The sequence below is a fragment of the Peromyscus californicus genome, unplaced genomic scaffold (assembly GCF_007827085.1).
Source record: "Peromyscus californicus insignis strain IS unplaced genomic scaffold, ASM782708v3 Scaffold_7__1_contigs__length_154581171, whole genome shotgun sequence".
Lineage (NCBI taxonomy): Eukaryota > Metazoa > Chordata > Mammalia > Rodentia > Cricetidae > Peromyscus > Peromyscus californicus.
Window position 1 is genome coordinate 96,784,751 of NW_026294595.1, and position 27,076 is coordinate 96,811,826.

General features: G+C 50.6%; 3 protein-coding genes across 3 annotated transcripts in view; 2 read left to right on the top strand and 1 right to left on the bottom strand.

The window, feature by feature from the left end:
* The first annotated feature begins 656 nt into the window (after positions 1–656).
* On the top strand, positions 657–4,089 carry Duoxa2 (dual oxidase maturation factor 2). The gene is made up of 6 exons (XM_052724866.1): positions 657–803; positions 1,784–1,841; positions 2,503–2,637; positions 2,900–3,113; positions 3,348–3,562; positions 3,896–4,089. Exons 1-6 carry the CDS (start codon positions 657–659, stop codon positions 4,087–4,089), a joined length of 963 nt encoding a protein of 320 aa, XP_052580826.1.
* A 721-nt stretch (positions 4,090–4,810) lies between these two features.
* Positions 4,811–14,848, bottom strand: Duoxa1 (dual oxidase maturation factor 1). Its single transcript, XM_052724865.1, has 7 exons — positions 14,769–14,848; positions 8,356–8,532; positions 7,985–8,042; positions 7,221–7,355; positions 6,748–6,961; positions 6,286–6,503; positions 4,811–5,617 (listed from the first exon to the last, which is right to left on the bottom strand). Exons 2-7 carry the CDS (start codon positions 8,500–8,502, stop codon positions 5,364–5,366), a joined length of 1,026 nt encoding a protein of 341 aa, XP_052580825.1. The 5' UTR covers positions 8,503–8,532; positions 14,769–14,848; the 3' UTR covers positions 4,811–5,363.
* A 2,620-nt stretch (positions 14,849–17,468) lies between these two features.
* Duox1 (dual oxidase 1) overlaps positions 17,469–27,076 on the top strand; it is a 33,658-nt gene continuing 24,050 nt past the window's right edge. The window contains exons 1-11 of the mRNA XM_052725586.1: positions 17,469–17,526; positions 20,076–20,159; positions 20,593–20,757; positions 21,561–21,748; positions 21,893–22,094; positions 22,255–22,421; positions 22,806–22,866; positions 22,973–23,069; positions 24,930–25,020; positions 25,772–25,874; positions 26,138–26,310. Of these exons, the coding sequence (XP_052581546.1) occupies positions 17,469–17,526; positions 20,076–20,159; positions 20,593–20,757; positions 21,561–21,748; positions 21,893–22,094; positions 22,255–22,421; positions 22,806–22,866; positions 22,973–23,069; positions 24,930–25,020; positions 25,772–25,874; positions 26,138–26,310 (1,389 nt within the window). The remainder of the gene's footprint in view (positions 17,527–20,075; positions 20,160–20,592; positions 20,758–21,560; positions 21,749–21,892; positions 22,095–22,254; positions 22,422–22,805; positions 22,867–22,972; positions 23,070–24,929; positions 25,021–25,771; positions 25,875–26,137; positions 26,311–27,076) is intronic.

Here is a 27,076-nt window from a genome sequence, read left to right on the forward strand (position 1 = left end):
TCACAGACTGCTTCTACCCAAGGTGGCAGAAAAGAGGGAGGGGCTAATGAACTGAGAGCCAGGGGCCCGCAGCCCACCTCATTCTCATCTGCAGTGAATGCTGTGGGAAAAGGAGAGGGCTAGGAGGACCCAACCTAGGAGGACCCAACCTTAGGGTAAGGCTCCGGTTGCTTCAACGGTCTTCCGTGTTCTTGGAGACTTTGTTTCTTTGCTCTGCTCCCTCCCCCCGCACTCCACTCTCTCAGTTCCGAGAATCTTCACACTTCCTGGATGCACTTTCAACCTTCACTCTGTCTCCTGTCTAGCTGGTGTCAGCTCAGGCCACAGCTCCAGGTGTGAATGTGGGGACCAAAGAGGGTTGGCCACCAGTTAAGGAGCAGGGTTGCCGTTATTTGCATGTCCCCGCCCTCGTTTGCTTGATCTTATCTGCATAGGACCCTGTCACCTAATCAGGACACCTCCCCAGCTTGCTGCCCACGCTCTTATAAAAGGGGGGTCTGCGTTGCTTTGCAAACGCTGGGCACGAAGCCGCCAAGTCAGGAAAGAGCTTCAGGATCCCGCTTCTGCGCTTCTTAGAAGAGCCGTGGGGCTCAGACTTTGTTTCACTCACACCAGCTCATTCATTGCCTGTGTGCAGTTCTCCAACTTCTTGCAAGATGACTATGTGGGATGGGGTGATGCCCTTTTACCCCCAGCCCAGGCACGCGGCGGGCTTCAGCGTCCCGCTGCTCATTGTCATTCTGGTATTCTTGTGCCTGGCCGTCAGCTTCCTGCTCATCTTGCCTGGGATCCGTGGCCACTCGGTAAGCGGGTACTAAGAGCTCCTCTTAGGGGGATTCTAGAAGCTCACATCGTAGGTGAGGGTGCAATGCGGAGAGCATTTCTCGGAGACTCCGGGCAGACAAGACTAAGGAAGGTTCTTCATGAATAGTTAAACTGGGGATCAGCAGGAGTAAATTTAGAAGTCTGGTGCAACAATCCACTCTTCATGGGAGAGGACAGTGCAGGGTTCAGGGATTCCCGGGAAGAGACTCTAACTGTCTTATTTTGGAGGCTGCTGCAGAAAGTGGGAACCAGCCCAGTAGTCCAGGCTTCCAGTGCTGCCGGGACCTCCCACCTCTCTCTGAACACTTGAGCACCCCTGTCCTGTCATCTGGACAATAACCTTTTGGCCAAGAGGATGGGCACGGGCAATTTAGACTGCTGTGTTTTCGTTCGGTTAAAGACACAGAGGGTTCAAACTTGTAGCAAGCCTGGGCAGTTCCTTTAAATGCTCCCAGACCCCAGATCCTAAACCGGACCTTTTTTTTTTCAAGTCTGAGAAGACGCCAATCTTTCTGTGTTAATTTTTGTTGGTGGTGGTTTGGGGGAACTGGCCCATCTAGAAATATCCACAGTTCCTCTCCTTTCATTGACTACCAGATCCTGGGCCTCCCTCTTCAGGGAGAGGTGACCCCTGCCTGCCTGGCACTTCTGAACTCACTGAGCCTCACCAAGCAGTGACTGAACTAGTGGTAGCGAACAGGCGCCAGACAGCGGGGGGTAGAAAGGGTAGTCGGAGAGCGCAAGGCAAGCTGGACCTGAAAATAGGACCGGGGAAATGGTCACATCAGCACACGACCAGAAAACACCACAAATGCCAGTGCCTTAGAGGAACTGAAGGAAAAGCAGGTGTGACATCAGTCTCAAAAGGTCAGGTTGAGATGGACTGGGGTCAAGGGAGGTCTTGAGGATGGGTTGGGCAGAACCCAATCCTGACCCGAGTGTCTATCTTTCCCCACAGCGATGGTTCTGGTTGGTGAGAGTTCTTCTTAGTCTGTTCATCGGTGCAGAGATTGTGGGTGAGTGTATGGGGCCACGCGTGGGGCTGCAGAGACTGTGGGTGAGTGTATGGGGCCACGCGTGGGGCTACAGAGACTGTGGGTGAGTGTATGGGGCCACGCGTGGGGCTGCGGAGACTGTGGGTGAGTGTATGGGGCCACGCGTGGGGCTGCAGAGACTGTGGGTGAGTGTATGGGGCCACGCGTGGGGCTGCAGAGACTGTGGGTGAGTGTATGGGGCAACGCGTGGGGCTGCAGAGACTGTGGGTGAGTGTATGGGGCAACGCGTGGGGCTGCAGAGACTGTGGGTGAGTGTATGGGGCAACTCGTGGAGAGAGGAGTTGGAGCAGGGAGGGGGTGGCAGAGGGCCCTGAGAAATGGGGAGCTAGCTCGGTTTCCTGGTCCCCCTCCCACTTTGCACCTATTTCTGGTACCCCTGGCTGTTCTTTTGCTGTGGGCTTTTTGTTTTGAGACTGTCTCTTGCTTGCTGTGTAGTCTAGGCTGACCTTGAGGAGTGCTTACTTGCCCAGGTACCCCCCTGCCTCCACCACTGCTCTTGGCTAGTGCTCACTTTTCTGCCCTTACCTTGCTGTTACACCAGGTCCCTAAACCTCCATCTTTCTGTCCCACCTCCTATCCCTCTCCCCCTCCCCCCCAAGTCATCGTGTGCCTCTCCCCATAGCTGTGCACTTCAGTGGAGACTGGTTCGTGGGGGGAGTGTGGACCAATACATCCTACAAAGCCTTCAGTACAGCCCGTGTTCAAGTCCATGTCGGCCTGCATGTGGGACTGGTGGGCGTCAATATTACACTCAGAGGTGAGGAGGCTGGGGCAAAGTGAGTTCTTGGGGCTGGGAGATCGAATGGTTGGGAGCTGAGCGCCAAGGGATGTTAGAAGATCTTTTACATCCCTCAGGCTCAGAAAGCCTTTGATTGACGTGGATTTGGGTTTTCCCCCAACGACTACCTAATCTTTCTCTTTCCTGCCAGTTGCCCCACCCTTAGTTCCCTATCTGAGATGTATTCAGTTTCCGGGTCCCTGGCCTTGCAGAGTGCATTAACCCCACAGTTTCCCCGCAGGAACACCAGTGCAGCAGCTGAATGAGACCATTGACTACAATGAGCGTTTCACTTGGCGTCTGGACGAAGACTACACCAAGGAGTACGTTGATGCCCTGGAGAAGGGACTGCCGGATCCCGTGCTCTACCTGGCAGAGAAGTTCACACCCAGCAGCCCTTGCGGGCTCTACCACCAGTATCATCTGGCCGGACACTACGCCGCAGCAACGCTCTGGTGAGCCTGTGGTGGGGACGGGGCAGGGTGCGTGTGACCGGGAGAGAACGGCCTCGGGAGTTGCGGGTTGGAACTGCAGCCTCGCGGGCAGGATCGTCCGGCGATCTGCAAAAACCGTGGGAATCCCAGGCACCGCGTGCGCGCAGGAGCCGGCTCTCCTCGGGGTTCCCCTGCGCCTCCTGCAGGCCTGGCCAGGGAACCCCGCTCACCGCGCGCTGCTTTGGTCCCCACCAGGGTGGCGTTCTGCTTCTGGATCATCGCCAACGCGCTGCTCTCCATGCCCACCCCGCTCTACGGAGGCCTGGCGCTGCTCACCACCAGCGCCTTCACGCTCTTCGCGGTCTTCGCTTTCGCCTCGGTCTCCAGCGTGCCACTCTGCCCCTTCCGTCTGGGCTCTGCCGCCTTCACGCCTCACTACGGCGCCTCCTTTTGGGTCACGCTGGCCACCGGTGAGTACCAAGGGATGCTAATCTGGTGATGATCGGGATATGTAAAGGATGCGCGCTACCCAGCTTATAGAGTGAGTTCTTACTTAATTTCTTCCTCTCGACATCAGGCAGAAGGTGGAGCAGGCGCTGTTACTCTCGTTTTATGATTGAGTAGAACTAGTTCGGAAGGGTTCAGTATCTTGCTCCAGTTAGCCTGAGAACTCGTGCATCGCGTAATACACATAAGAGTACTTTCTGAGGGTTGTGTGTGTGGGAAATTCCAAGGATGGGCTCCAGATGATGGCGAGGAGCGCCTGCACCCCTGACTCCCTGTCTTTCCGCCCTCCGGTGCAGGCATCCTGAGCCTCCTCCTTGGAGGGGCGGTGGTGATTCTCCACTACACTCGACCCAGCGTTCTTCGCTCCGTTCTGGGTCAAAGTGGCAAAGACTGTAGCAGTCAGGCGAAAGGGAACTCGCCTCTCATCTTCAATAACCCGCAACACGAGCAGTTCAAGGCTCCAGATTTGAATATTACTACTGTCCTGTGAAGAGAGCTAGGTCCAGATTCCCAATCTCCTTGGGATCCCGCAGACCCGAAGACAGTGTTAAAGGCACGCCCTAGGAGCACTGCTGAATCTAGGGGGACTAGGGGGAGCCCCGGAAGTGCCCTTTGCTCTAGGGAATGAATTTCTCCGAAGAGCTGTAAATAAACTTTTGTTTGTTTGTTTATTTTTCAAAATTTCCCCGCCCATTCATTTCCTTGACATCTCTTGGCCCTTGGAGTCATACAACCTTGAGAAGCTTCGCGCCAGGCTAGTGATAATCTGGTATTGTAAATTCTGGTGCTGAGAAATCAGAGAAACCCAGAAGGGAATCTGGGAGAGGCGCTCCCTCTAGTGAGGCCCGAGAGGCACCTGCATCTTCTTGAGCTCCCCACGGGGTGTCACACTGCCCAAATCTTTCTCTATTTAGCCAAACTGAATGTACTGGGAAATATTAGGATTTTAGCGTTGATTCACTAATTCTTCCCACTGTCTTCTTTTGTGTTTGTGCCTGAGAGCTAAAAGAGAAACAGCGAGGCATAAAAATATAAATCCTGGGAGTCTGGAGTGATGGTTCAGGTAGAGGGTACTGGGGTTGGAGTACTAATACCCACAGAGCGACTAACAGCTGCCTACAGTTCCCGGAGATCTCTGCAGCGCCCTCTCCTGGCCGCTTCTGGCACTGCATGCAAGGTGCACGGACATATGTGCAGGCAAACCACTCACGCACATTGTATACATCTGGGACTTCTTTCAGCGGTTCTTCCCAAGTCCTAGAATCTTACATAGCATATTTGGGAACTGAAACTCAAAGAGGATGTGGCATACAACTGGTTAATGTTAGAACTGGAACAAGATGCTTGGTCCCCTTACAGTGCAGATCCAGAGGTCACATAAGCTGTGAATGCAACAGAAAAAAGAAATGGGTGGGGCGCGGGGGGTGGGGGGAGACCACCCAAAAACCAAGCGATGGGTGTTGAGGGATCACTTGATTCCCAAAATATTTGTTATGAGAGGGAGGTTGACTTTGAAGAGGCAAAGCATCCAAGAGGGTGGATGTTTTACAGAATAACAACCATCCCCGTTGTTGTCTTTCTTAATAACAGCAGTTTCGAGGCATGGCTGACATCTCTTCAGAACCTTGAGACTTTTGGTCTTTTTTTTTTAAAGTTGGAGCTGAGCATCTGATACAACCCAAACCCACCTCCTGGGCCGTTCTGGCGGGTTTAGGGAGGCTCCAGTGAGGTCTGGAGCCAGTCTGGAAACTCAGGGGGCCGCCGTCAGAGGGCACAGTCAGACTCTTTGATGTGTTCCTCCTTAAAACATATCTCAGAGGAAGCCTCCGACATGGGGATGTCCTGAGTCTCGGGACTCTCAACCATGGACCTGTAGCGGGGACTCAGGGGTCCCCCTTCCTCGGAACCCCACTCCAGCACTGGGTCCTCCGCACTCTGGTTGAAGAAAGCCTTCAGTCTGTGAGGTTGCATCCTGTGGGCCACTGCCATGACTAGCCCAAGCAGAATACACAACAGTCCTGAGGAGGAAGGTGACATGTGTCTTGCCTTAGTTCTAGTAGGTCTTCCCAAGAGCATCTCCTAAGAGCATCAGAAGAACTCTATAAGGGAGGTCTGGGTCCCTGCCTTAGGGTGAATTCATAGAGCTAACTCGATGTCCTAGGGTCCATATCGCTGGTATGGGTCTACTGTCCTGAATTTTCATACTCCAAACTGAGGTTGAGAGAGAAGAAGACAGACTGAAAATAGGGACAGATGGAGACAAAGGAAGGAGGCATGAAGATGACGTGGGCGAGTAGACGGAGCATGGTAGGAGAGTGACACCGTAAGACAGGTGGATTTAGGGCGTTTGGGGTAGTGTGAGGTGGGGACATGCAAGGGATCTAGGACACAACGAGAACTGTGGTTAGGGATGCAGGAGAGGACACACAACTGGAAGATGTGGAGGACTTGAGTAAAGAGAGTTAGGGAATAACGGATGCGACCGAGAGGCTACAGAGAAGTGAGCGTGGACGAGGAGAGGAAATGGCATGCGCGCGAGAGAAAGCCAGAAGATGAGGGAGTTGAGAAGGATGGGGCTCTAGAAAAGGCACCGACATCTTGACCTCTAGAAGTAGACCCTCCACCCCGCCAACATGATAGTCCCTCACCTCCATCCTGAGCCCTTACCTTCAGGGGAGGGTCTCACCTGTGGCCAACGTGATCCAGAAAGCAGGCCCATGGTGAGGGGACAGCACAGCAGTGCCCACGCGCAAGGGACAGGGTGATATGAGTGATGTGGCCATGGAGAAGAAGAACAGAGCCGACAGCTGGAAGAGGCCAGTAGCCAGCAGCATGTGGCCGCCATAAATCAGCACCGGCATAGACAACATCACGTTGGTCAGCAGCCAGCAGAGGAAGGCCACCCTGGAGAGCCAAAATGCAGTGAGGACTGGCCCAGGCCCCTCTACTTGTTGGAGAGGGTGGGATGGCCAGGTACAGGCTGTCCCAAATACGTGAAGGGACGTTCTTGCCTGTGGGCTTCCCAACCAAGAACTAAAGTGACTGATGCCAGCTCCTCCCACTTAGGATACCCCCTTGAGTATGGCTAGACTGTCTGTTCCTGAGTTTTAGGCCAGTGGGGGCTATCTCATCCCATACCCATGCTCACCACAGCATGGCTGAAGCATAGTGTCCTGCTAGGCGGTACTGGTTGTATAGGCCACATGGGCTTCGAGGGGAGAACTTCTCAGCCAGGTAGAGCACAGGGTCTGGAAGCCCCTTCTCCAGTGCCTTCGTATACTCCTCCGCATAGCTCTCACCCAGGCGCCACGTGAACTCCTCATTGTAGTTGATGGTTTCATTCAGTTGCTGCACTGGGGTCCCTGAGGAGCAGGGTAGCTGTGCTTAGCAGAGACCCAAGAACTGTATTGGACCATTCACCTGGGTAGGGGTTCGTTCACACTGGGCAGATGGCCAGGAGCTGACAGCCAACAGAGGAGACAGCTCTGAATTTCCCCTCCCCCTCAACGCTTACACTTCCAGACTCTGGTGCTGGGCACACTGTAGTTCTACACACCACATAAAATACATCTCAAAGAGGCAGAGCAGAGCCTTCCCTCCTTCACGAGTTAGAACCCTCACCTGTGAGTGTGATGTTGACTCCTCCGAGCCCAATCTGCAGTCCCACATCCACGCTGACCCACTCGGGACTGAAGGCTTTGTATGTCGTGTTGGTGTTGACTTGGCCCACAGACCACTCAGAACTGAAATTCACAGCTGGGATTGGGGAGTTGCAACTCAGGAAGGCCTGAGCATTACTGGATTAGTCAGAAGGAAAACTACAAGGGCTTCATGCCTGGACTTGTCATAATTGTATACCCATTCACTAGTCCAGGCCTGGCTCATACTAAGTCTGCCAACCATTATTGTGGGGTGAAGAAAAGGGTCAGAATCTAAAATTTTCCATGCTCACACTCTGCTTACCCCTCCCAGTCCCGTTTATGGACAGCCACTCAGGCGACTGACTGGTAAGGAAGCATTCACATAGACCATGATGGGCAAACACAGACAACTTCAATACCAATGGTCTGTTTTCCCTATTCCTCTAATCACTGAAGCCAGACAAACAGCCCTCCCCTAGAGTCCTCCTGCCTACATTCATTACAACCCAAATAAAACAGCAGCAAGACTGAAAAGATGGATCCTCCTGGGCTTCCCTGGCCCGCACCTTTCAGGGCAAGGGTAAGAGTAAAGGGCTAAAGCCATGGTGAGAGAGGTGTGTGGGCTGGATCTGGAAGGCACCCTGAATCAGTGACCACTATGGAGAAACAAAAAGAAGAGGCAGCCACAGAGGAAACTTCACAGGAGAGAGGCAGCTTCCCAAGCCTGTGGCATTTGGCACTCACCCAGGATCACAGCCCCGATGAATAAGCTGGTCACCACCCGCAGCATCCAGAACAGCCTCTGAGTCAGAGGGGCCAGATTTAGTAAGCATAGCCCTCCATCCACGGTCACCATTCCTCTTCCTATGGTGGGGAGGGACGGGGGTCCTACCACTGAGCCTCTTTGGCCAGTTAAGATCAGAGTGTCTGGTACAAAATCATTCTCAATCTGTTGGTTCAGTGAATGGGGAGCTCTGCTCTAGGGATGGTAACGAGGCTTCCTCAGCACTGGAGTTCCTTCCCTGAGTCTGCCTCTCGACAGAATCTGGACTCCTCATCCTGACGCTGAAGTCCTCCCTGGGGCTGGAGTCTACAGGGCTGGGTTTGTTTCTTACCGTCTTCCCACGGATGCCAGGCAGGATGATGATAAAGGTGACCAGTGCAGTCAGAAAGATGGTGATTATAACAGCCAAAGCTGTGTCCATTGGGAAGGTTGGCTTGGGACCCGGATAGAAGGGCAGTGTGTATCCAAGAGCAGCCATTTTGTCGGGGGGTGAGCCGAGGTGGTGAGGCTGCAACAACAGGTATTCACTGAGTGCCCTCTGTGAACCCGACACACTGTGGGGCTGGGGATGCTGCAGAGCATAAGCCAACCCGGCTCTGTCATCTCTTATGCCGTGTGTGTGTGTGTGTGTGTGTGTGTGTGTGTGTGTGTGTGTGTGCCTTCTGACCTTCACTACCATTACCGCTATTCCACTGCCTTTCAGCCGTCCATCTCCTCGTCTTTTGGCTGTGGCAGATTTAGGGTCTTGGCAATCAGTCTCTGCTGCCCTGTGGTCCCTTCCTAACCACTCACTTTGGGGCCTTTTCTGTTTCTTCTGGGAATATCGGAAGAAAAAGAACTCTCTTTCATTCCCCCCTCCCAGGCTCTAGCACAGGCAGATCACAGAACATAAAAAGAACTGTATTTACTATCAAACAAAGTCATAAGGGTAGGAGATGGTGCAGATTACAAAGAGATTGCCTTTCCTCTTCAGTCTTCAAAGGAACAAAGGCCAAAAAGCTGCTAAGTGTACAGTCCAAGTACACTAACAGGGGCTGATCCCTAGACCCAGCACTGCCCAGCCTGCTTAAGTACCTGAACTCCTGAGTCTGGTGAGTCCAGAACAACCTAGGTAGGCATTGCAGGAATACCTGCCCTCTGTCAGGCACAGTGCTGGGACCAGATGTCCTAACTATTCCATGCATCGCCAACATAGGCCTTTTTCTTCCGTTCACATTCCCTATGTGGTACTTCAACTCAAATACTGACTTTGGTCTTCTCTGCCTCATGCCTGATTGATCTTAGAGCATATTTGACTCCTATTTGTCCCTTTATACACAGGACGTTAGCAAAAATGATACCTGGCCATTTCATCAGTTTTTAGACAGAATTAATTGCAAAACACACTACTATTTCACAATCATAAAGAAAGTCCTGTCAATTAAACCATCACAACCATTGTGATAAGATGCACCCCGACTTGAGAGACATCAAAATCAGGGGTGAAAAATTAGAATCGCTGCCCCGGTTCTGTTCATTCTTCCAAGTGTGATCTGCACTGGGGTCTCATATTATCCAGGAGAACCCATCATTTAACCTGAGCAGGGAGAATCGTGTTTAGTGGGAAGGTAAAAGAGGCAGCTTCGTGGTCAAACAGCTCTGGAGGGTTTGCATTCGGTCTCTGTCTTTTGCAACTTCACCTCTCTGTAGTTTTATTGAAAAACAAAACCAAAAACAGAACAAAAAAACAAACAATAATGTTTCCTTCAGTGTGTCCCTATGAGGGTGGAATGAGTTTGGGTATGGAGAGTGCAGCGAGTACTATTGGAAACAAACAGGGAGTGTATGGCACGGCAACGAGACAGGGAGGCACATAGCTTAGCCTTTAATCCTGTCTTTTGGACAAGCCATACAACCGCAGTTTCAGTCTTTAACGTGAAAGTTTCACTTTCTTCTAAAGTACTCAGCTCTTCCACCCCAGAGAAATACTCATCTTTTCCCCAGCCCTGCAGCTCCTCCTGCCCAACCCCCGACCACCTTATCATCAGTCATCCTCGTGCTGTCACGGCTTTTCACTTTTTATTCTCTGCTGGATCTTCCTCCCAAGCATAGGTTCAAGTTTCTTCCAACTCAGATCACAAAAGAAGGAACATTTCCGGATCTCCACTCACTGTTTGGTCCTACGCTCTCCTTTTCACAGCCAGGATTTTTGACAGAATAGTCTGTGTTGGTTCTTCCTTATTCTTATCTATTTCTTGTCGCCTTGGCCCATAGTAACCTAACTTTTCTGCATCTTTATCTGTGGCATTACATCACTAAATAACCTAAAGGGAAAGTCTCACTACTTAAAACTTTTTAAACTTGTGGTATTTGACACTGCAGAGTACATCTTCTTTCTTGAAACTTACTCTTTGGTTCCACAATACCATGTTTTCTGTGTCCCCTATCATTGGCCACCCTATATAGGCTTCTCTTTCTTCTCTCTGTTAAATATTGATGCTGCTCAGGATTCTATCATAATTCACTTCCTCTAGTCATTCAGGTTTCCCTGGATAGCCCAGCGTGGTGGTACACCCCTGTAATCTGAGCAATGAAGAGGTTGAGGCAAGAGCTGAGAGTTCAAGGCTAGCCTAAACTAAGGTAAGACCCTCTTTCAAAAACAAAACAAAATACTCCTAGGTAGTCTCGTCTGTTCCCATGGCTTATAGTTCTCAAAGGTCTCCCTGGGCTCCAAACTCAAAAGGACCAACTAACTACCTCATGAATTTTGATGTCTCAAATTGAAGAGGCTCCAAATGGAATTCTCTGCTGTTTTTTTCTTTTTAGTTTTACCACCATCCATTAATCAAACAAAGATGCCAGAATCAGGGTCATCCTACCCCCTGAGTATTTCTTGAAATTATCTGTTGGTTGCCTTGGCTACTGCCTTTGCTGATTTTAGTCTCATCCTCGCTAGCCTGGTTATTTTCTAATAAACAAATCTAGTCATGTCACTTCTTTGCCCTGGGTAAAATCTAATTTTTTCACTATCACATGTAAAGTGCTTTATGAGCAGCGCCCCCTCTTTCCCTCTCCATGACTGACATGCTGTTCAAGCTTTCTTGCCTTTGAATGTGTTATTTCCTCTACCTGGATTGTTCCACCCTTGGCAAACGCCTGTCCTCACTTCCAGTCTCAGCTCACCTCACCTTCTCTGTGGAGTTCCCTCTAAGGCCGTTGGACCAATGGGAAGATTCCCACTCTCCCACTCCTGTTGTATTTTGATCATATCTCCTGATCACAATAATTACTGTACTCCATCACTTTGAACATTTGTCTCCCCTTTAGACACAGTCTCCTTGAGGGCAGAGATTTAATCTTCCCATCTTTGCATCATCTGCATGTAGCACATTCTAATCAAATCTGGATCGAATTAATGAATATGAATGAGTTCTTTTCACAGGCATCTCCTTCTGAGTCTTCACACAAGAGGGAGCTATGTCCCCTCATTACCCACACTGTTCTCACTCACTCACATTAACTGAGTGCCACCAAGACAAGGCTAAAAGCTGTATAAGAAGGGATCTGATGGACCTGATCTACATTTAGTAATCTCAAAAAAAAAAAAACAAAACTGTCTAGAAGCCCTCTTCCAATAGCTAGAGTCTCTAAGAATAGTAAAGAGAAAAACATAAATGTTTGCATTTAGTTGAACATAAAGCATACATTGTAAGCTCAGCTGAAAATGTATAGCTAAAAGTCTGTTATTTTGAAGTACTGGAAAGAAGACTCAGAGGTTAACTAAAAGCACTGGATGCTCTTGCAGAGGACCCGGGTTCAATCCCCAACAACCACATGGCAGATCACAACTGTCTGTAACTCTAGCTCCAGAGGATCTAATGCCCTCTTCTGGCCTCTACAGGCATCAGTCATGTACATTGACATATATACCAGCAAAACACCCATACACACACAATTTTTTTAAATAAACTAGAACCAGTTTTTTAAATAAAATAATTAACAGTAACATTTTATTTTTAAATGTTTATATTTAATAGTGCACACATGCGTGCGTCTGTGTGCGCGTGTGAGTGTGTGTGAGTGTGTGTGTGTGTGTGTGTGTGTGTGTGTGTGTGTGTGTGTACGTACTTTCCATGGCATGCCTATAGAAGTGAAAGGACATCTTTGTGGAGTTGGTTCTTTCTTCCCATCTTTCTGTGGGTTCCAAGGCTTTAACTCAGGTTGCCAGGCATAGCCAGCCAGTGCCTTTACCAGATGAGCCGTCTTGCTGGCCTAGTGACATTTATTGTAAAGCATATTTTTTGTTATAGCAAATTTTTATTTATGATGCCCAAACTGAAATAATTTCTAAGAAAACCTCTATAGGAAGAAAAACTCTACAATGTAGAAGGTCTTAGGTCTCAGTTAAGATAGCCAGGCATGGTGGCACATTCCTTTAATCCCAGTACTTGGGGGGCAAAGGCAGGCGGATCTTTTTTTTAGTTGAAGGCAGCCTGGTCTACACAATGAGTTCCAGTCATTCCAAGGCTATATGATAAAAGTGATGATGGTGATGATGATAGTAATATAATAATAATAATAATAATAATAAGAAGAAGAAGAAGAAGAAGAAGAGGAAAGGGAGGGGGAGGGAAAGAGGGGAAAAAAGAAGACATGATTTAAGATAAAGCAAGCAAGATTGTTCATAGAAAGAGCTCATATTAGGGCCCATGAGGTGGATATGTGGGTGAAGGTGCTTGCTGCCAAGCCTGAAAATTTGAGTCTGAGTCCTAGAAGCCACACGGTGGAAGGAGAGAACTGATTTCTGAAAGCTGTCTTCTGATGTCTGCACTCATGCCATAGGTGTGTGTGTGTGTGCATGTACACACACACACACACACACACACACACACACACACACACACACACGAAAAATGAAAAAGAACCCATATCATATGGTTGAATTTCAGCAACAGGTATTTGCAGTGCAAGCAGATATCAACTAACTTAATGCATCTTGGTCAGGATCACATATACTTAGTGTTCCTGTGCTTATTTTAATGAGAGGTTATATAAGTTTTGTGAGCATGGCTCATCTCTATTAACATGATGCGTCAAAGAAACACTAACAAAAGGCTTTTTTGTATCTCAAGTACAGAAGGACATTGTTAACATTTCCGATTCTCCAAAATACGGATTACGGATGACTAGAGCAAAGCTAGTTGGTGACTGCAATATGCTTTGCTTGGTCTCTCCCATTAGTCGTGCGATTTCGTGACTTAGATATTCCTTCCTCTACACTGCCTGATGTAGTAAAGTTGAATTTTCATGGCTGATCCTAATTTGGGTTCATTAGTATGCAAACAGGGCTCCTGAATGAGGAGATGGACTGAAATAACAAAGCAGCAGAACTCTGCTTTTCCGAGTTTCTCTTGGGACCATCTTTCCCGCTCAGGCTCGACAAATGGAGTCGATGGCAGAATTGGTTCTCACCTAGCAAAATCTCACGTCAATGTTAACTATACCCTCTGGTTCCTCAACTCACCACCATGACTGGTACATACATGCAGTCTATACTGATGCATAAGACAGTTAAATAAACACACACCTACAAACTTACATAAACACAGATAGACAGACAGAAGAGGGGCACACCCCGACTCTGTCGTACTCAGTAACACAGACACCTACAGTTCTTTACAGGGGCCCCTATGATGACTTGGGTGAAGGGCCAGTTCCTTCACTTTGGAGTTCTATTTTTTGACGTGGCCTGGAGAGTGACCTTTAAGTGCTAGAGGCTTTCTCCAGTGATCCACAGTTTTTCCAATGTAGTTATCTAGTCCTTACCTGTAACAAGATGAAGTGGGTTCCCAGTGTTTATACGACAGGTGGGTAGAGATAAAGTTAACAGTCTCGAAGACCCAGCCTAGTAAAGTCCTAGTTTCATCACTTAAAGTCAAGGGGAGATCTGGAACCTCTCTTGAAGTTTAACAAGATTTCCTTCCCGAAGCTTTCCTGTAAGGACTGCTAGCTCCCTATAAAGGCAGCTTAGGTGACATGTCTAATATTGTCAAGCACTCTGATGGGGTGATGCGTGGCTACGGGAATGGGATAGCTTATGTCTCTGACTGAAGTAAAACCTATTGAAAGTTTACATCTCCGGCTGACTAAAGAGAGTCCTTTTCAGGAACTGCTGGTCCTCCTTCCTAAGGAAGGTAGAGGAGGGGGGGAGGGAGAGGGAAAGAGAGAGAGGGGGGAAGAAGGGAAGGGAGGGGAGAGGGAGAGGGGGAAGGGGAGGAAGAGGGAGGGGGGAGAGGGAGACAGAGAAAGAGAGAGAGAGAGAAAGAGGCAGGGAGACAGAGAGACAGAGAGAGACAGACAGAGAGAGAGAGACAGAGAGAGAGAGAGACAGAGAGACAGAGAGAGACAGAGAGACAGAGAGAGACAGAGAGACGGAGAGACAGAGAGAGAGAGGATTCCCCAGTGATAGGTGGTAATGGACTCAGGGATGGGGAACTGAACAATCCAACCTACCCAGACTCCAGTTAAGAGAAATAAAGAGTTAGTGTCGACAAATCTTGTGACTTTTATAGCTTTAAGAAGTCTGCCTTGTCTTAATTTCCTGTCAAACTTTCTCCTTCACCGTCCCCCCACCCCAAATCTGAATTGATCTGTGTAGACTCAAGAAGTGCGCCCCTAGGGGTCGGCACTAGAGCAGCCCTTCAAGGTCTGATCGCAAGGAAACCGCACAGACCCCGCATCCACGCGCGATCCATAGTTCCCTACCTTCTTCTCTTTCAGATATTGTGTGCGTGGCACCCGGGGCTGCTCGGCTCTTCCTTTGGGAACTCACTCGCAACGCTCCTGGTCGTGGAGATGGGGCCGGAATCCGGTCCGGACGTTAATGTCCTGTCACCAAAACTACGCACTTTGTCCCGCCAGGGTCCCTTCCAACCTCCCATTCTTCTAACTCAATTGCGGACCAAATTATGACCCTACAAACCCGGCCTGGTGTCTTCCTCGCCTTCCATTGCAAGTCATTTTCAACTTTCTCGGCCCTGGCACCCCGCCCTCGGACACCAGACGGACTGGTGTGCGCCTGGACCCTGTGCATCACCCCAGAGTCCTCCTATTCCCTACCCACGCCAGCACCCCGGGCAGCTGCAACGCAAACCTAGCGACCAGGCTCCCTGGGCGTTGAGACCTGGGAGGTCCCACCAGGAACCCTGGTTACCCAGACTTACAGGATGGGGGGACAGATGGATACCTTGCTTTGGAGCCAGGTCTGATCTGTAGGTAGGTGTTGGGTGATTGGTTATCTTCGTTTTAGAGCCCGGACACCGATTGTGTGGCGAGGATTTGGGGACAGCCCGCCTGCCTCACACCTTCTCGGGTCTTCCACCCTCTCCTCAGCCCCCTCCAACTTGTGGAGGAGACTTGCCTTCCCGCCTCCCACACGGCCACACGGCCTGAACCCTTGGCACCGCAGGAGCCCAGCATCCCACAGGGTCTCACCTTTCACGCTCGGGTCCCTAGGAGTGCCCGGGCGGCGGGTCGCGGTGCCAGCCTCTATCCCGCCCTACTGTGCCCCGCCCCAGCGCCGGGACGCGCTAGCCGCTCTTCAGCCCGGAGCCCCGCCCGCCCCGGCTCAGAGCTGGAGAGGCAGCCAGAACCGAGCCGGCTACAGCGAACCCGGACCCAGGCCGGAGGCAATCCGCAGTCCCAGGCTGGGGGACCAGAGGCGAAGGTCAGATCCAAGAGCGTTTCTCCTGGCCCGCGGGAAAGGGTACTCCGAGGGAAGGGGCTCTGAGGCGGGGACAGAGGGGGAAAGGCTCGCCGGTGGGTCCCCCTTCTGCAGAACGGGAAATGTCGCCTCGTGTACCTACCTCCAATCTTTTCCTGAGGCTAAAACAGACCTCGCTAAGGCCTGAGCCCAGCACACTGGTTTTGAAAAACCAGGGTCATCTGGTCCTAAGCACGTTGAGTGACCTAGTTTGTTTGGGTCTAAAGGGTTGCTTCGCACCAGCATGTCCTGCCAATGACAGACTTCGGGTGTACAGTATACAGGCATTACTTCCTGCTCTTCCAGGTTGGGAATCTCAGTCGTCTTACCCCATCTTCCTCTCTCTCCTACCCTGGGGCCAACAGAATCACCATTCTAAAACTGTGGTCTGGAAACATGGCCATGTGGGGCAAGAACCAGGCAGGCTTGGTACTCACCCTGGTTCTACCACTGCCTGGGGTTTCATTGCCTGGGAGTTGTGCCTTCGTTTCCAGATGGTTTGGGGAGTCACCACACCCAAGTGTCTTGTGTAAATTGTTAAGGTCTACCTACCCACAGGAGATTTTTAGGATGGCTACTCTCCTTGGCAGTTTGTCCCCACAGTCTGGCCTGAAAGCCCACAGGCCGTTAGGGATGGAGTGTTCTACCTACATTTGGGGTCCAGGTTCCTGAAGACTTGATGGGAAGGGGAAAGAGGTCAGACTGTTTGGATTAGGGAAGCACAACGGTGGCCAGCCACTCCATCACATCCAACTCAACGTTTCAAGAGCCCAGCTCTTCACATGTTACCGAAGGCCACACCCGGAAGACTCTCTAGCATAGAGGCAATACTGAGTTAGGTTTTTTTTCACTTGTTTAGTAGGAGATGGGGAGGGGATGAGGCCACTCGCTGGGGCTTCTCTCCTTGGACTGGAGGAGTTCTGGCTAAAGATGAGGCCTTCTGTGAGCACAGGGCTTTCACCACCTTACCCCCAATCTTTAGCACATCTTCAGTGAAATTTTGCCAGAGGAGTCCTGGCTGGAGTCTCCTACTGTCTCTGTTTCTCTGTTGTCCTCCATGCTTTATTGGCCTGTGGAGGGAAAGCAGGACTGAAAGATAAGCCGCTCACGTGGCACTCCTCCCGAGTCTACGCACTCACAGGAGTCACGCTTCGGCCTCTGTCAGTCTTCACCATCAAGTCAGATTCTGATCACAGTGTTGAGAGGTGAACAGTTCAGGCACATCCACCACCAGGATGGATCCGATCAATGTTTTCCCTCAGATCCCACAGAGGGCGAGCAGCAGACCTGACACCTCTGCGGGGCCGGGTCTCTCAGCCCCCTCCTCCCAAGCAGTGGAGCAGACTGTGTGGGCAGCTGGGCCAAATCGAGGGTTTTCAACTACTGAGAAACTAAAGGTCACAAGGGCAGGGATGGCTTTGTTTCCGTCAGTCGCTTGGTCTCCAGAGCCTAGGTCAGTTCTGTGCACAGCATGTGCTCATCAGTTATCTGCTGAATGAGTGAGAGACCTTCGGAGGGAGAGAGCCTCTTGCTTTGCTACCCAAGCCATGTGGGTCCAGCTCCCCAGCCTTGATTCTTAGAGGCCCTGCAGAAGGCTTATACTGATTCTCTTGAGTAGCTGGACTCACTCTTCTGTCCTATGTTTCTCTAGGTCTCTATTTTGAAGTTTTGCGACACTTAATCCCTCATTACCACGTTTCATCATGGGTTTTCACCTAGCTCTGGCCTGGATCCTCCTGGTTGGGACGCTGGCCTGTTTGGGTGAGTACAGACTGGAGGAGAAGCTTGTGTAGGAGCAGGGGAACCTATGTCCCCTGATCTTCTCGAGATGTGTCGTATCGGTTCTTGTTTCTAGCTGTTGAATAAATGGGTAGGTAGTAGAATGAAAATACTTTCTTCTAGTATGGGGCCCCTTCTCTCTCCTCTGTCTTCTATCCTTTTTGTTAAGGTAAGTTCTCCTGACTTGAAATAGGAAAGACTGAGCAGACACAGAAGATAACAAAGCATCTTAGGGTAAAACCAAACCCAAAGCTAAAGAGGAGTCACCAGTGTTTTTCAAATAAAATGGGCTGGGTGGTGGTGGCGCACACCTTTAATCCCAGCACTCGGGAGGCAGAGGCAGACGGATCTCTGTGAGTTCGAGGCCAGCCTGGTCAACAAAGCGGGTTCCAAGACAGACTCCAAAGCTACACAGAGAAACCCTGTCTTGAAATAACCCAAAACAAACAAACAAATAAATAAAATAAAATGGTCTTAGGCAGGGGATGTAATTTAGTGGTAGAGCATTTGCCCAGCATATGTGAGGGCCTGGGTTTCATCCCCAGTGCTGAAAAAAGAAAGCACAAAATAAAATAATAGCATCAGAACACAATATGGCCCACAGCAATTCCAGCTTTGGAAGTCTGAGAGCTTTAGAATTAGTGGCTGTTCCCTATAATCTAGAGCTCTGAAGAGGGAAGTGGACCCACGATGGTACAAGGTGGGTTAAAAAAGAGCAAGTCTCGCCGGGCGGTGGTGGCGCATGCCTTTAATCCCAGCACTTGGGAGGCAGAGGCAGGCAGATCTCTGTGAGTTCGAGGCCAGCCTGCTCTACAAAGTGAGTTCCAGGAAAGGCGCAAAACTACACAGAGAAACCCTGTCTCGAAAAAAAGAAAGAGCAAGTCTCTAGCCTGCTGTCCCAGGACCTTGGAGATAGAGGCAAGAGGATCAACCATTTAAAGTCATCTTCTAGTATATAATGAGTTCAAGGTCAGCCTGGGCAACTTGAGACTGTCTCAAAACAAGCAAACGAGCAAATCTGGAAAGTGTTTTGCATCTTGGGAGATGATAAATGAGGATATCTTTCTGAAGTAGCACCTCCTGGCTGGCGGTGGCAAGACAGTGATATGGACCTACGTTCTCCCTTGCCAAAACTGCTCACCTTTGAGTTCTTTCCAGTACTCTCCTTAGGGCTTCATTTTTTTCTCCCAGCTCTTGCCTCTGATTCCTAAGATATATTCTTCCCCAAAGACTCCTTCCTCAGCCTACCACCAATTCATCTTCTTTTAGAGGTCTTATGTGAGTGGCTGTCTACTGCCCCAGATCTTTAGTCAGGTTCAAATATCAGAGCTTTACCTGTTTTTCCTTCCTGACCCCCTGGTGAGTGTGTCTGTATGTGCACCTGTGTGTGTAAGCCAGTGTGCAAGCAGCACCCACAGCTTGGACATCCTGTCTTGGTCTAAGGACAGTCAAAGGAGTGGGCTCCCTCTTGCTGATAGAGCCCTTTCTTCTGTTCTCTCGGGTGAGCAGAGAAGAAATCTTCTAGTTTTTTTTTTTTTTTTGGGGGGGGGGTGTCTGGCTAGTCACCTGACTTACTGACAAAGAAGATTCCAGACCCTCCCTTCTTGTCCTGCTTCCTCAGCTCTTCCCCACAGCAGCCAAAGGTTCCCTCCTGGACTGTAGGTTTTTACAGTAGCATTACAAACAGGAGTAGGGCTGGAACGGGGGCTCAGCAGGGAAGAGCACTGGCTGCTCTTCTGAGGACCTGGGTCCAGTTTCCAACATCCACATGGCAGCTCACAACTGTCCGTAACTCTAATTCCAGGAGATCAGTCACCCCTCTCCTGGCCTCTGTGGGCATCAGGCATGTGTGTGGTACACAGACATGCATGCAGGCAAAGCACCCATACACATAAAGTAGATAAATTAAAAGAAGAGGAGGGAGCAATGAAACAGGGACAAGATGTTCCAAAGGGGGAAGGGGCAAGGTCATTCCCATGACCAGTCCTTGGTCTCACCCAAGAAACTGGGAAAAAGACCAGGGTGGCAGTAACACACCCTGCCTTGGAGCTTTGTTCAGTGGGAAAGAGCCAAGCCCCTCTTCACACCGTGCCTGCCCAGTGACGGGTCACAGAATGACTTGTCCTTCCCAGTTATAGGGTGTGGCTGGCTCTTGTTTCATACGGTATTTGAGGGACAGGGATAACTTCTGTCCTGCTGTGTCTCCCAAGGGCTTGAAATACGAGGAGTCCAAGATTGTGCATCCTCTTCCGGACTGCAGCTCTCCTCCCTGTTCTTGGAGGCCATTTGTGAGCAGGCACTGTATGCCCGTGCCCCCTTTCCACCTTGGTAGTCAAGTCTTCCTCACTGGACGGCTTAAAGAGCAGGCTTGAGTGTAGACAGCGCTTTGCCCCGATTTCTCCCTCAGGGCCATACTTCCTCTGCCTCCTGCTCTTTCAAGAATCAGGATCACAGGGCCTGTGCCCCGGTGGCCTGTGTGGTCTCCTCTGCATGCACTTGCCCAGCTGCTCTTTCCCTTCATTCTCACACAGGAGCCCAGAGTGCCATTTCTTGGGAGGTACAGAGATTTGATGGATGGTATAACAACCTCATGGAGCACAGATGGGGCAGCAAAGGTAGGTGAGGGCCAAGTTAGCCTGAGCATCAAGGTGGTACCCTCCAGTGGAGACTGAGGGTTGGGCAAGCATCACAAAAGGCTATCGCAAGCATCATCAAAGGCTGCCGGTATCTAAGGCTTTAGGATGGTATGGAAGGTATGGAAGGAAGATGGAGGGAAGCCTGAGAATGGAGGTCAAGAATGCTCCTTGGAGTACAGAGATTGCTCAGTGATTAAGAGTACTTGCTACTCTTATGGAAGACCTGGGTTCAAATCTTCTAGGTCCAGCAGTTCATAATCACCTGTAACTCCAGGTCTAGGGGTTCTGATGCCTCTGACCTCTACTGGCACCCGCACTGACAGACAGACAGACAGACAGACAGACACACACACACACACACACACACACACACACACGAAATCCATCCTTGTCTTTACCTCTCCTGTGCCAGGCTCTCGTCTGCAGCGCCTCGTTTCAGCCAGCTATGCAGATGGTGTGTACCAGCCCCTGAGAGAACCCCACCTGCCTAACCCCCGAGACCTTAGCAACACGGCCATGAGAGGTCCGGCAGGGCAGCCCTCGCTGCGGAACCGCACAGTCCTGGGCGTCTTCTTTGGTGAGAACACCAGCCTCCGGAAGAGCATAGCCATGGGGGTCCGCTGCACACCTCAGTGCCTAAGGAGTCGGCGTGGGGTGGGTAGAGAAAACATATGATGGAGGATGAGGAAACAAAGGTAGGGTGAAATAGGGTAGGGGCAAAGGCAGAAGAAGGGCGGACCCCTGCTGAAGTCAAGTCTGACAGGAGCGTGAGGCTTCCTTGTGTTGGAAGACGACGTGGAGGAAAGGCAAGGGGCACCTCTCTGTTTGGGGTGAGGGTTGGGGTACAGACTGTGACAGACTGTCTCTGGGACCCTGCTGCCCCAGTGGCTCCTAGAACAGGCTGAGAGAAGGGTCCTGACCTCAGCGGAGAGCTGTATGGGGGTGTTGAGGGTATCGCAAGCTCAGCGACGGGGTTAGTGGCTAGTCCTGCAGCAATGATGACTTCTGCTGGCCATGTTGGGTGCCCGTGCTGGCTCCCATGTGACTTCCTGCTTGGCTGCAGGCCTTCAGCGAGGCTCTGAGCTACGTGTTGGAGCTGGTGCTGACAACCCTGCCTGCTGAGGCATCATCACCGAACACCTCCCAGTTACCAAGGAGACTGCCAAACTGACAATGACAACATCTTAGAGCAGGTGTAGGCACAGGCAGGCCAGGAGAAAGAGAGCTGGGAGGGAATGTGGAGGTCAGGTCTTGGACTTGCCCATAATAAGAGATGACTATTCTGAAGCTTCGAGAGGGGCGGGGGGAGGACTCCATATCTGAGGCAGGGAAGAGAATGGCCTTTGGCTGGCCCAGCAACCCCTCCTGCATTATGAGCAGGCTACCACGTGCTCTCGGACCTGGTGAGTGTGGAAACGCCAGGCTGCCCTGCAGAGTTCCTCAACATTTACATCCCTCTTGGAGATCCGGTGTTCGACCCTGACAAGCGTGGGAACGTGGTGCTGCCCTTTCAGAGGAGCCACTGGGACCGCAAGACTGGACAGAGCCCCAGCAACCCCCGGGACCTGGTGAGGCCAGGCAGTCAGGCAGGCGGGAAGAGAGTCTGCAGCTGGACCCGCTGGAGGCCTGGGGTCTGGCTGGGGAGGCTGGGCAGGGTGAGGCTCTTGCCCACCCGCAGGCACCTGACCCCACGCACCCACATGTTCCCACAGACCAACCAGGTGACCGGCTGGCTGGATGGCAGTGCCATCTATGGCTCCTCTCACTCCTGGAGCGACGCGCTGAGGAGCTTCTCAGGAGGACAGCTGGCTTCGGGGGCCAATCCTGCATTCCCACGGAAATCCCAGGACCCTCTGCTTATGTGGATGGCACCAGACCCTGCCACGGGGCAGGGAGGGCCGCAGGAGATGTTCGGTGAGACTGAAGGGTCCTGGCAGAAGGAGCAGGGTTGGAGGCATCAGGCTGATGGGTGGAGGGCTGGGCTGGAGGGGTCTGCCTGTGGGTCTGGGCTCCCCTGGCTCATGGTGTCCTTCATTTCCTTTCTCCATCCCGCACCGTCTCCACATGGATGCAGCCTTTGGGGCCCAGCGCGGGAACAGGGAGCCCTTCCTGCAGGCGCTGGGACTGCTGTGGTTTCGTTACCACAACCTGTGTGCCAGGAAGTTGGCGCAGGAACACCCACATTGGGGGGATGAGGAGCTGTTCCAGCATGCGCGCAAGAGGGTCATTGCCACCTACCAGGTGCGTGGTGCCGCCTGCCCCTTGCCCACCGGTGTGCAGGATCCAGGGAGGCTCTGTTCCCCCAGCAAAGCTTCCCCAGTCTTGGACAACGCCCCTCCCCCTGATGTCCCTTTCCAAGATGGCCCCTCTTCCTGGAGAGCCGGAAAAACTACTGTACATAATAGAGAGGCAGAGCTCTGTTTATGCCAGATCATTTTGGGTTTGATCATTCCTTAACATTTCCTTCTCCTCAGTAAATTCTTTGAAGAACCTGCTTCTTAGTGCCGTTGTTTTTAAATCTTTCCTTCCGTCTGCTGGGTCCTCATGTCTACATGTAAGCTTTCCTGGGCTCAGTGACCTGCCTGGCCCAGTCCTACACATGTGTCTTTATCTCTTGATCCTCAGAACATTGCGATGTATGAATGGCTGCCCAGCTTCCTGAAGCAAACTCCCCCAGAGTATGCAGGTGAGGGGAAGGGGAAGGGGGCTGAGAAATGGCCAAGTATCTTTTGAAGGAAGGGTGGTAGTGGGGATTTACAACCTTAACGTGCCCATTTCTCCTCTAACCTCAGGATACCATCCATTTCTGGACCCCAGCATCTCCCCAGAGTTCGTGGTGGCCTCTGAACAGTTCTTCTCCACCATGGTGCCCCCTGGGGTCTACATGAGGTAGGAGAGGGGATTCACATATTTGTGCCTTGGACCCGTTTTTGACAAAAACCTGCCTTCTGGAGCCCTCTGGATAGGGTTATATCAGTTTGAAGCAGCTTGTTTCTAGGGAGAATAGGGAAAATGGAGAAACAAGATTTGAATAGACCACTGTGCATCCAGTTGGTTGTCTGCAGTCCACAATCATGTGTTTTATTTGTATGTGTTTGGTTGCTGGTTTTTCAAGACAGGACTATGTAGCGCTGGCTGGCCTGGAACTTGCCAAGATCATCCTGCCTCTGCCTCCTAGGCTGGATTACAGAAGCGCGCACTGGACTGATCAAAAGAGAAATGTTTACATCCTTTAGAAATGTGTACATATAGTTGGTTGCATGGCTCATGTCTCTAAAATAGTCCCACCTGCTTAGGAGGCTGATGTGGGAGAAGCACTTGAGCTCAGAAGGCCAGTGTAGGCAAAATGGGAAAACTTCATCCTAAAAAGAGAAAGAAAGAAAGATAGGAAGGAAGGAAGGAAGGAAGGAAGAAAGAAAGAAAGAAAGAAAGAAAGAAAAAGAAAGAAAGAAAGAAAGAAAGAAAGAAAGAAAGAAAGAAAGAAAGAAAGAAAGAAAGAAAGAAAGTGGTACATCCTTATAGTCTCTAATCCCAGCACTCAAGAGATGGAGTAAAAAGGAACAGGAGTTCAGGGTTATCCTCTACTACACAGAGAATTCAGGGCCAGCCTGGGTTACTTGAGACCCTCTCTCAAAAGAAAGTACACACACACACACACACACACACACACACACACACACACATATATATATATATATATATATATATATATATATAAATAAAACTATGTATAGATGATATGCATATAATAAAAAAATAGAGGTATGTAGTTTACATGTAGCCAGCCATTATAATGTTAGGCTCCCTATCTACTCAGTCAACTCAGATTTTAAGTATTTGGAAAAGTTCCTTCTGTACTGAAAACATAGACATTTTAGGGCCATTCTTCCTGAAATGATAAGATCTAATGACTATTTAGATAGCATTTATGTTCTATTAAGTGTTATAAGAACATAGGGACTGGGGAAATATCTCCATTGGTAAAGGTACTTACCACTCAAGCACAGGCCCCTAGTTCAAGAGTTCAATCTCTTGACATCCTGTGAAAAGACAGAGGTGGTGGTTCAAGCTCGCAATGCCCCTGCTGAGAAGACAGAGACAGGCAGACCCCTTCGGGTGGCTGATTTGTCAGCCCAGCCTAACTGTCAAGTCCCAGGTCCCAGTGAAAGACCCCCAAAAAACCAAGATGAGCAGCTTCCAAGGACTGACACTGAGGATAACCTTTGGGTTCCACATGCATGTATACACACATATATTCACACCCACACATGTGCCCTCACCCAATTGTACATGAATATGTCTGTGCATAAACATACATACCAAGACCCAGAGATTACTTAAACTGTGTGGGCTGATGTGCATAGATTATAGGCAAATATTATGCCATTCTACATAAAGGATGTATGCATCAGTGGATTTGCTATTTTTGAGGGTGCTAGAACCAGTGTCCAGTGGCTGTCAAAGGACCCCTAACTGTGTGTGCACGGCTGCTAGCTCTGTGTGTGTTCTCATCCACACGGAGAGGGTGCGGATAGAATATATCTATGGCCAAATTTTCAGACATTTGGTCAGATGGGAGATGGGAACCTTCCAAAACTCTGACTGTTCAGTAACTACCAAGGTCAGATGCCTTGATCACACAGCAAATAGGAAAGGCGGGACCCCTGGCTGAAGTCTTGGAGACCAAAGCTGATGTCTGACATTAGGACCCTGTGGTCACAGTAACCACTCTTGCTCCTTACATTTTAGGAATGCCAGTTGCCACTTCCAGAGGATTGCCAATCATAACTCAAGTTTTTCCAGAGCCCTCCGGGTCTGCAACAGCTACTGGAGTCGAGAGGTCGGGGTTGGAGACATATATTGGAGATATATGTGTGTGTGTGTGTGTGTGTGTGTGTGTGTGTGTGTGTGTGTGTGTGTGTTGTGTATGCTGTATGTGCATGTGTCTGAGTGTGTGAAGAAGGTAGTCAATGGGGCCGAAGTAGGCAGCTTGGATGGGCTAGAGTGAAGGGGACAGCCTGGGGACCTGGTCAATAGTCAGTCCCCTAGCCTCACCTAAGGGCTATATACATGGAGGACAGGAGGGGAGGGGCACTATGTCACTGTTCCTCCTAGGTATCTCCTCCCTCTTGACAGCTCCGGGTCCCTGAAGGCTTTGGAGCACCGAGACATGCTATCCCTCCTAGGCAATAATTGCTCGACCATGGCGTATTTACCCCTAGTCTGGGTCTCTCTTGTAGTAAAAGGAGAACAGCAAGTTCAGACAGGTCCTATGACTTTTCCACGGTCACCCAGCAGGCTAATGAGAGAGCAGAAATGGGCGTCTAGATGCTCTAGTGCCCTTGCCCATCATAGTGTCAAATCTTCTAGGAGAGAATAAAAGTTTAAAGATCCTCTGTGCTCCAACGCGTCAGCTTTGGGTGGGACTCTCATTTACCCTGAGTGAAGAATTAACCTGAAGCTGAGAAATGTCCACCAGGAGCAAAGAACATAACTGAGTGGGCTTAAGGTTGTGGCAGATGTGACGGAGGGAGCCAGGCTGCCCAACCTCTGGCCCCATGAGCCACGTCCTCTTCTCCTCACTCCTTAAGCACCCAAACCTAAGAAGTGCTGAAGATGTGGATGCGCTGCTGCTGGGCATGGTCTCCCAGATTGCCGAGAGAGAGGACCATGTCGTGGTTGAGGATGTGCGAGGTGAGCCTGAGGCTGCCCCTGCAGGCTGTGAATCTCTGACCCCTGAGAGGGGATCCAGCTGGACCTGCAGAGGCAGGCAGGGAGGAATTCTCAGGGCTGAGGGCTGTATGTAACCCCTTGCTGAGAGAATTTCTGATCCACTGACCATAATCCCATTCCTTCTCCATGGCTCAAATGTTCCTGGCATTGGTTGGAGTGGTCAGGGCTGGAGGCTGCCTTGGTGGCCCTCGACTTTCTCCACCTCTTTAGTCTTTCTTTTTCAGATTTCTGGCCTGGTCCACTGAAGTTCTCCCGTACAGACTACCTGGCCAGCTGCCTGCAGCGGGGTCGGGATCTAGGCTTGCCTTCTTACACCAAAGCCAGGGCAGCACTGGGCCTGTCTCCCATTTCCCGCTGGCGGGACATCAACCCTACACTCTGGAGGAGCAACGGCACTGTGAGGAGGGGTCAGGGCCCAGGGGGCTGAGTGGGAGGGCCTGGGTACCCCATTCCCACACAGGGAAGATGGGTAGTAAAACATGGTGACCAGAGACAAGCACTTGGTGCAAGGGCAAAACTCATGCATGTCGCTTTTCCCAACCTTGTACACCAAGTCCAGATTCCAAGAGATCCCAAGTCCAGCAGGATTAGACTTTTGAGTCTGAAGACCATGGTCCAGCAGATATGTATTGACTGTCTATTGCAATGCATGTACTTGGTAGACACTGGTTTTGTTACTCTTAAGGATCCTAGAGTGGGTATTGCAGGTCCTTGACGTAGGAACAAGCTCTGTTTCTATGTATCAATCAATATTCCAGCTGCCTTCACCCTAAGCTAGGTGTTACACTCTGAGCTATCACCTGTGGGCAAATGGCATTGCCTACTCATCAACAGACCAAGTTTGATTGCCTTACCATTTTGGCACATTCTTCTTGGCACAGTCACCTAGGCATAGAGGTGTTTCCATAATTGTGTGCCTAGTGCATTGTGTTTTGTCCTTACTGGAGAGTTGCTGGGAAGAATCAAAAGGCTTATTCTAAGGAAGTGCTATGCCCGGCATGGTGTCTCTTGCCTATAATTCTAGGATTTGGAAGACAAAGGTAGGAGGTTCAGGAGTTCAAGGCCAGCAAGTTCCAGGCTGGCCCAGGCTCCAGGAGACCCTGTCTGAAGAAATACTCTCCTCACCCCTCCCCAAAAGTAATGTGTACAGTGGTCTCACAAAC

What these genes read in the sequence shown, in the direction of transcription:
- Duoxa2 (XM_052724866.1), top strand. Translation starts at nt 657, where the DNA reads ATGACTATGTGGGATGGGGTGATGCCCTTTTACCCCCAGCCCAGGCAC. An exon ending in CGTCAATATTACACTCAGAG is followed by an intron (nt 2,638 to 2,899) that starts GTGAGGAGGCTG and finishes GTTTCCCCGCAG; the next exon opens with GAACACCAGTGCAGCAGCTG. An exon ending in TACGCCGCAGCAACGCTCTG is followed by an intron (nt 3,114 to 3,347) that starts GTGAGCCTGTGG and finishes GGTCCCCACCAG; the next exon opens with GGTGGCGTTCTGCTTCTGGA.
- Duoxa1 (XM_052724865.1), bottom strand. Translation starts at nt 8,502, where the DNA reads ATGGCTGCTCTTGGATACACACTGCCCTTCTATCCGGGTCCCAAGCCA. An exon ending in TATGCTTCAGCCATGCTGTG is followed by an intron (nt 6,504 to 6,747) that starts GTGAGCATGGGT and finishes TTGGCTCTCCAG; the next exon opens with GGTGGCCTTCCTCTGCTGGC. An exon ending in CTGGATCACGTTGGCCACAG is followed by an intron (nt 5,618 to 6,285) that starts GTGAGACCCTCC and finishes CTTCCTCCTCAG; the next exon opens with GACTGTTGTGTATTCTGCTT.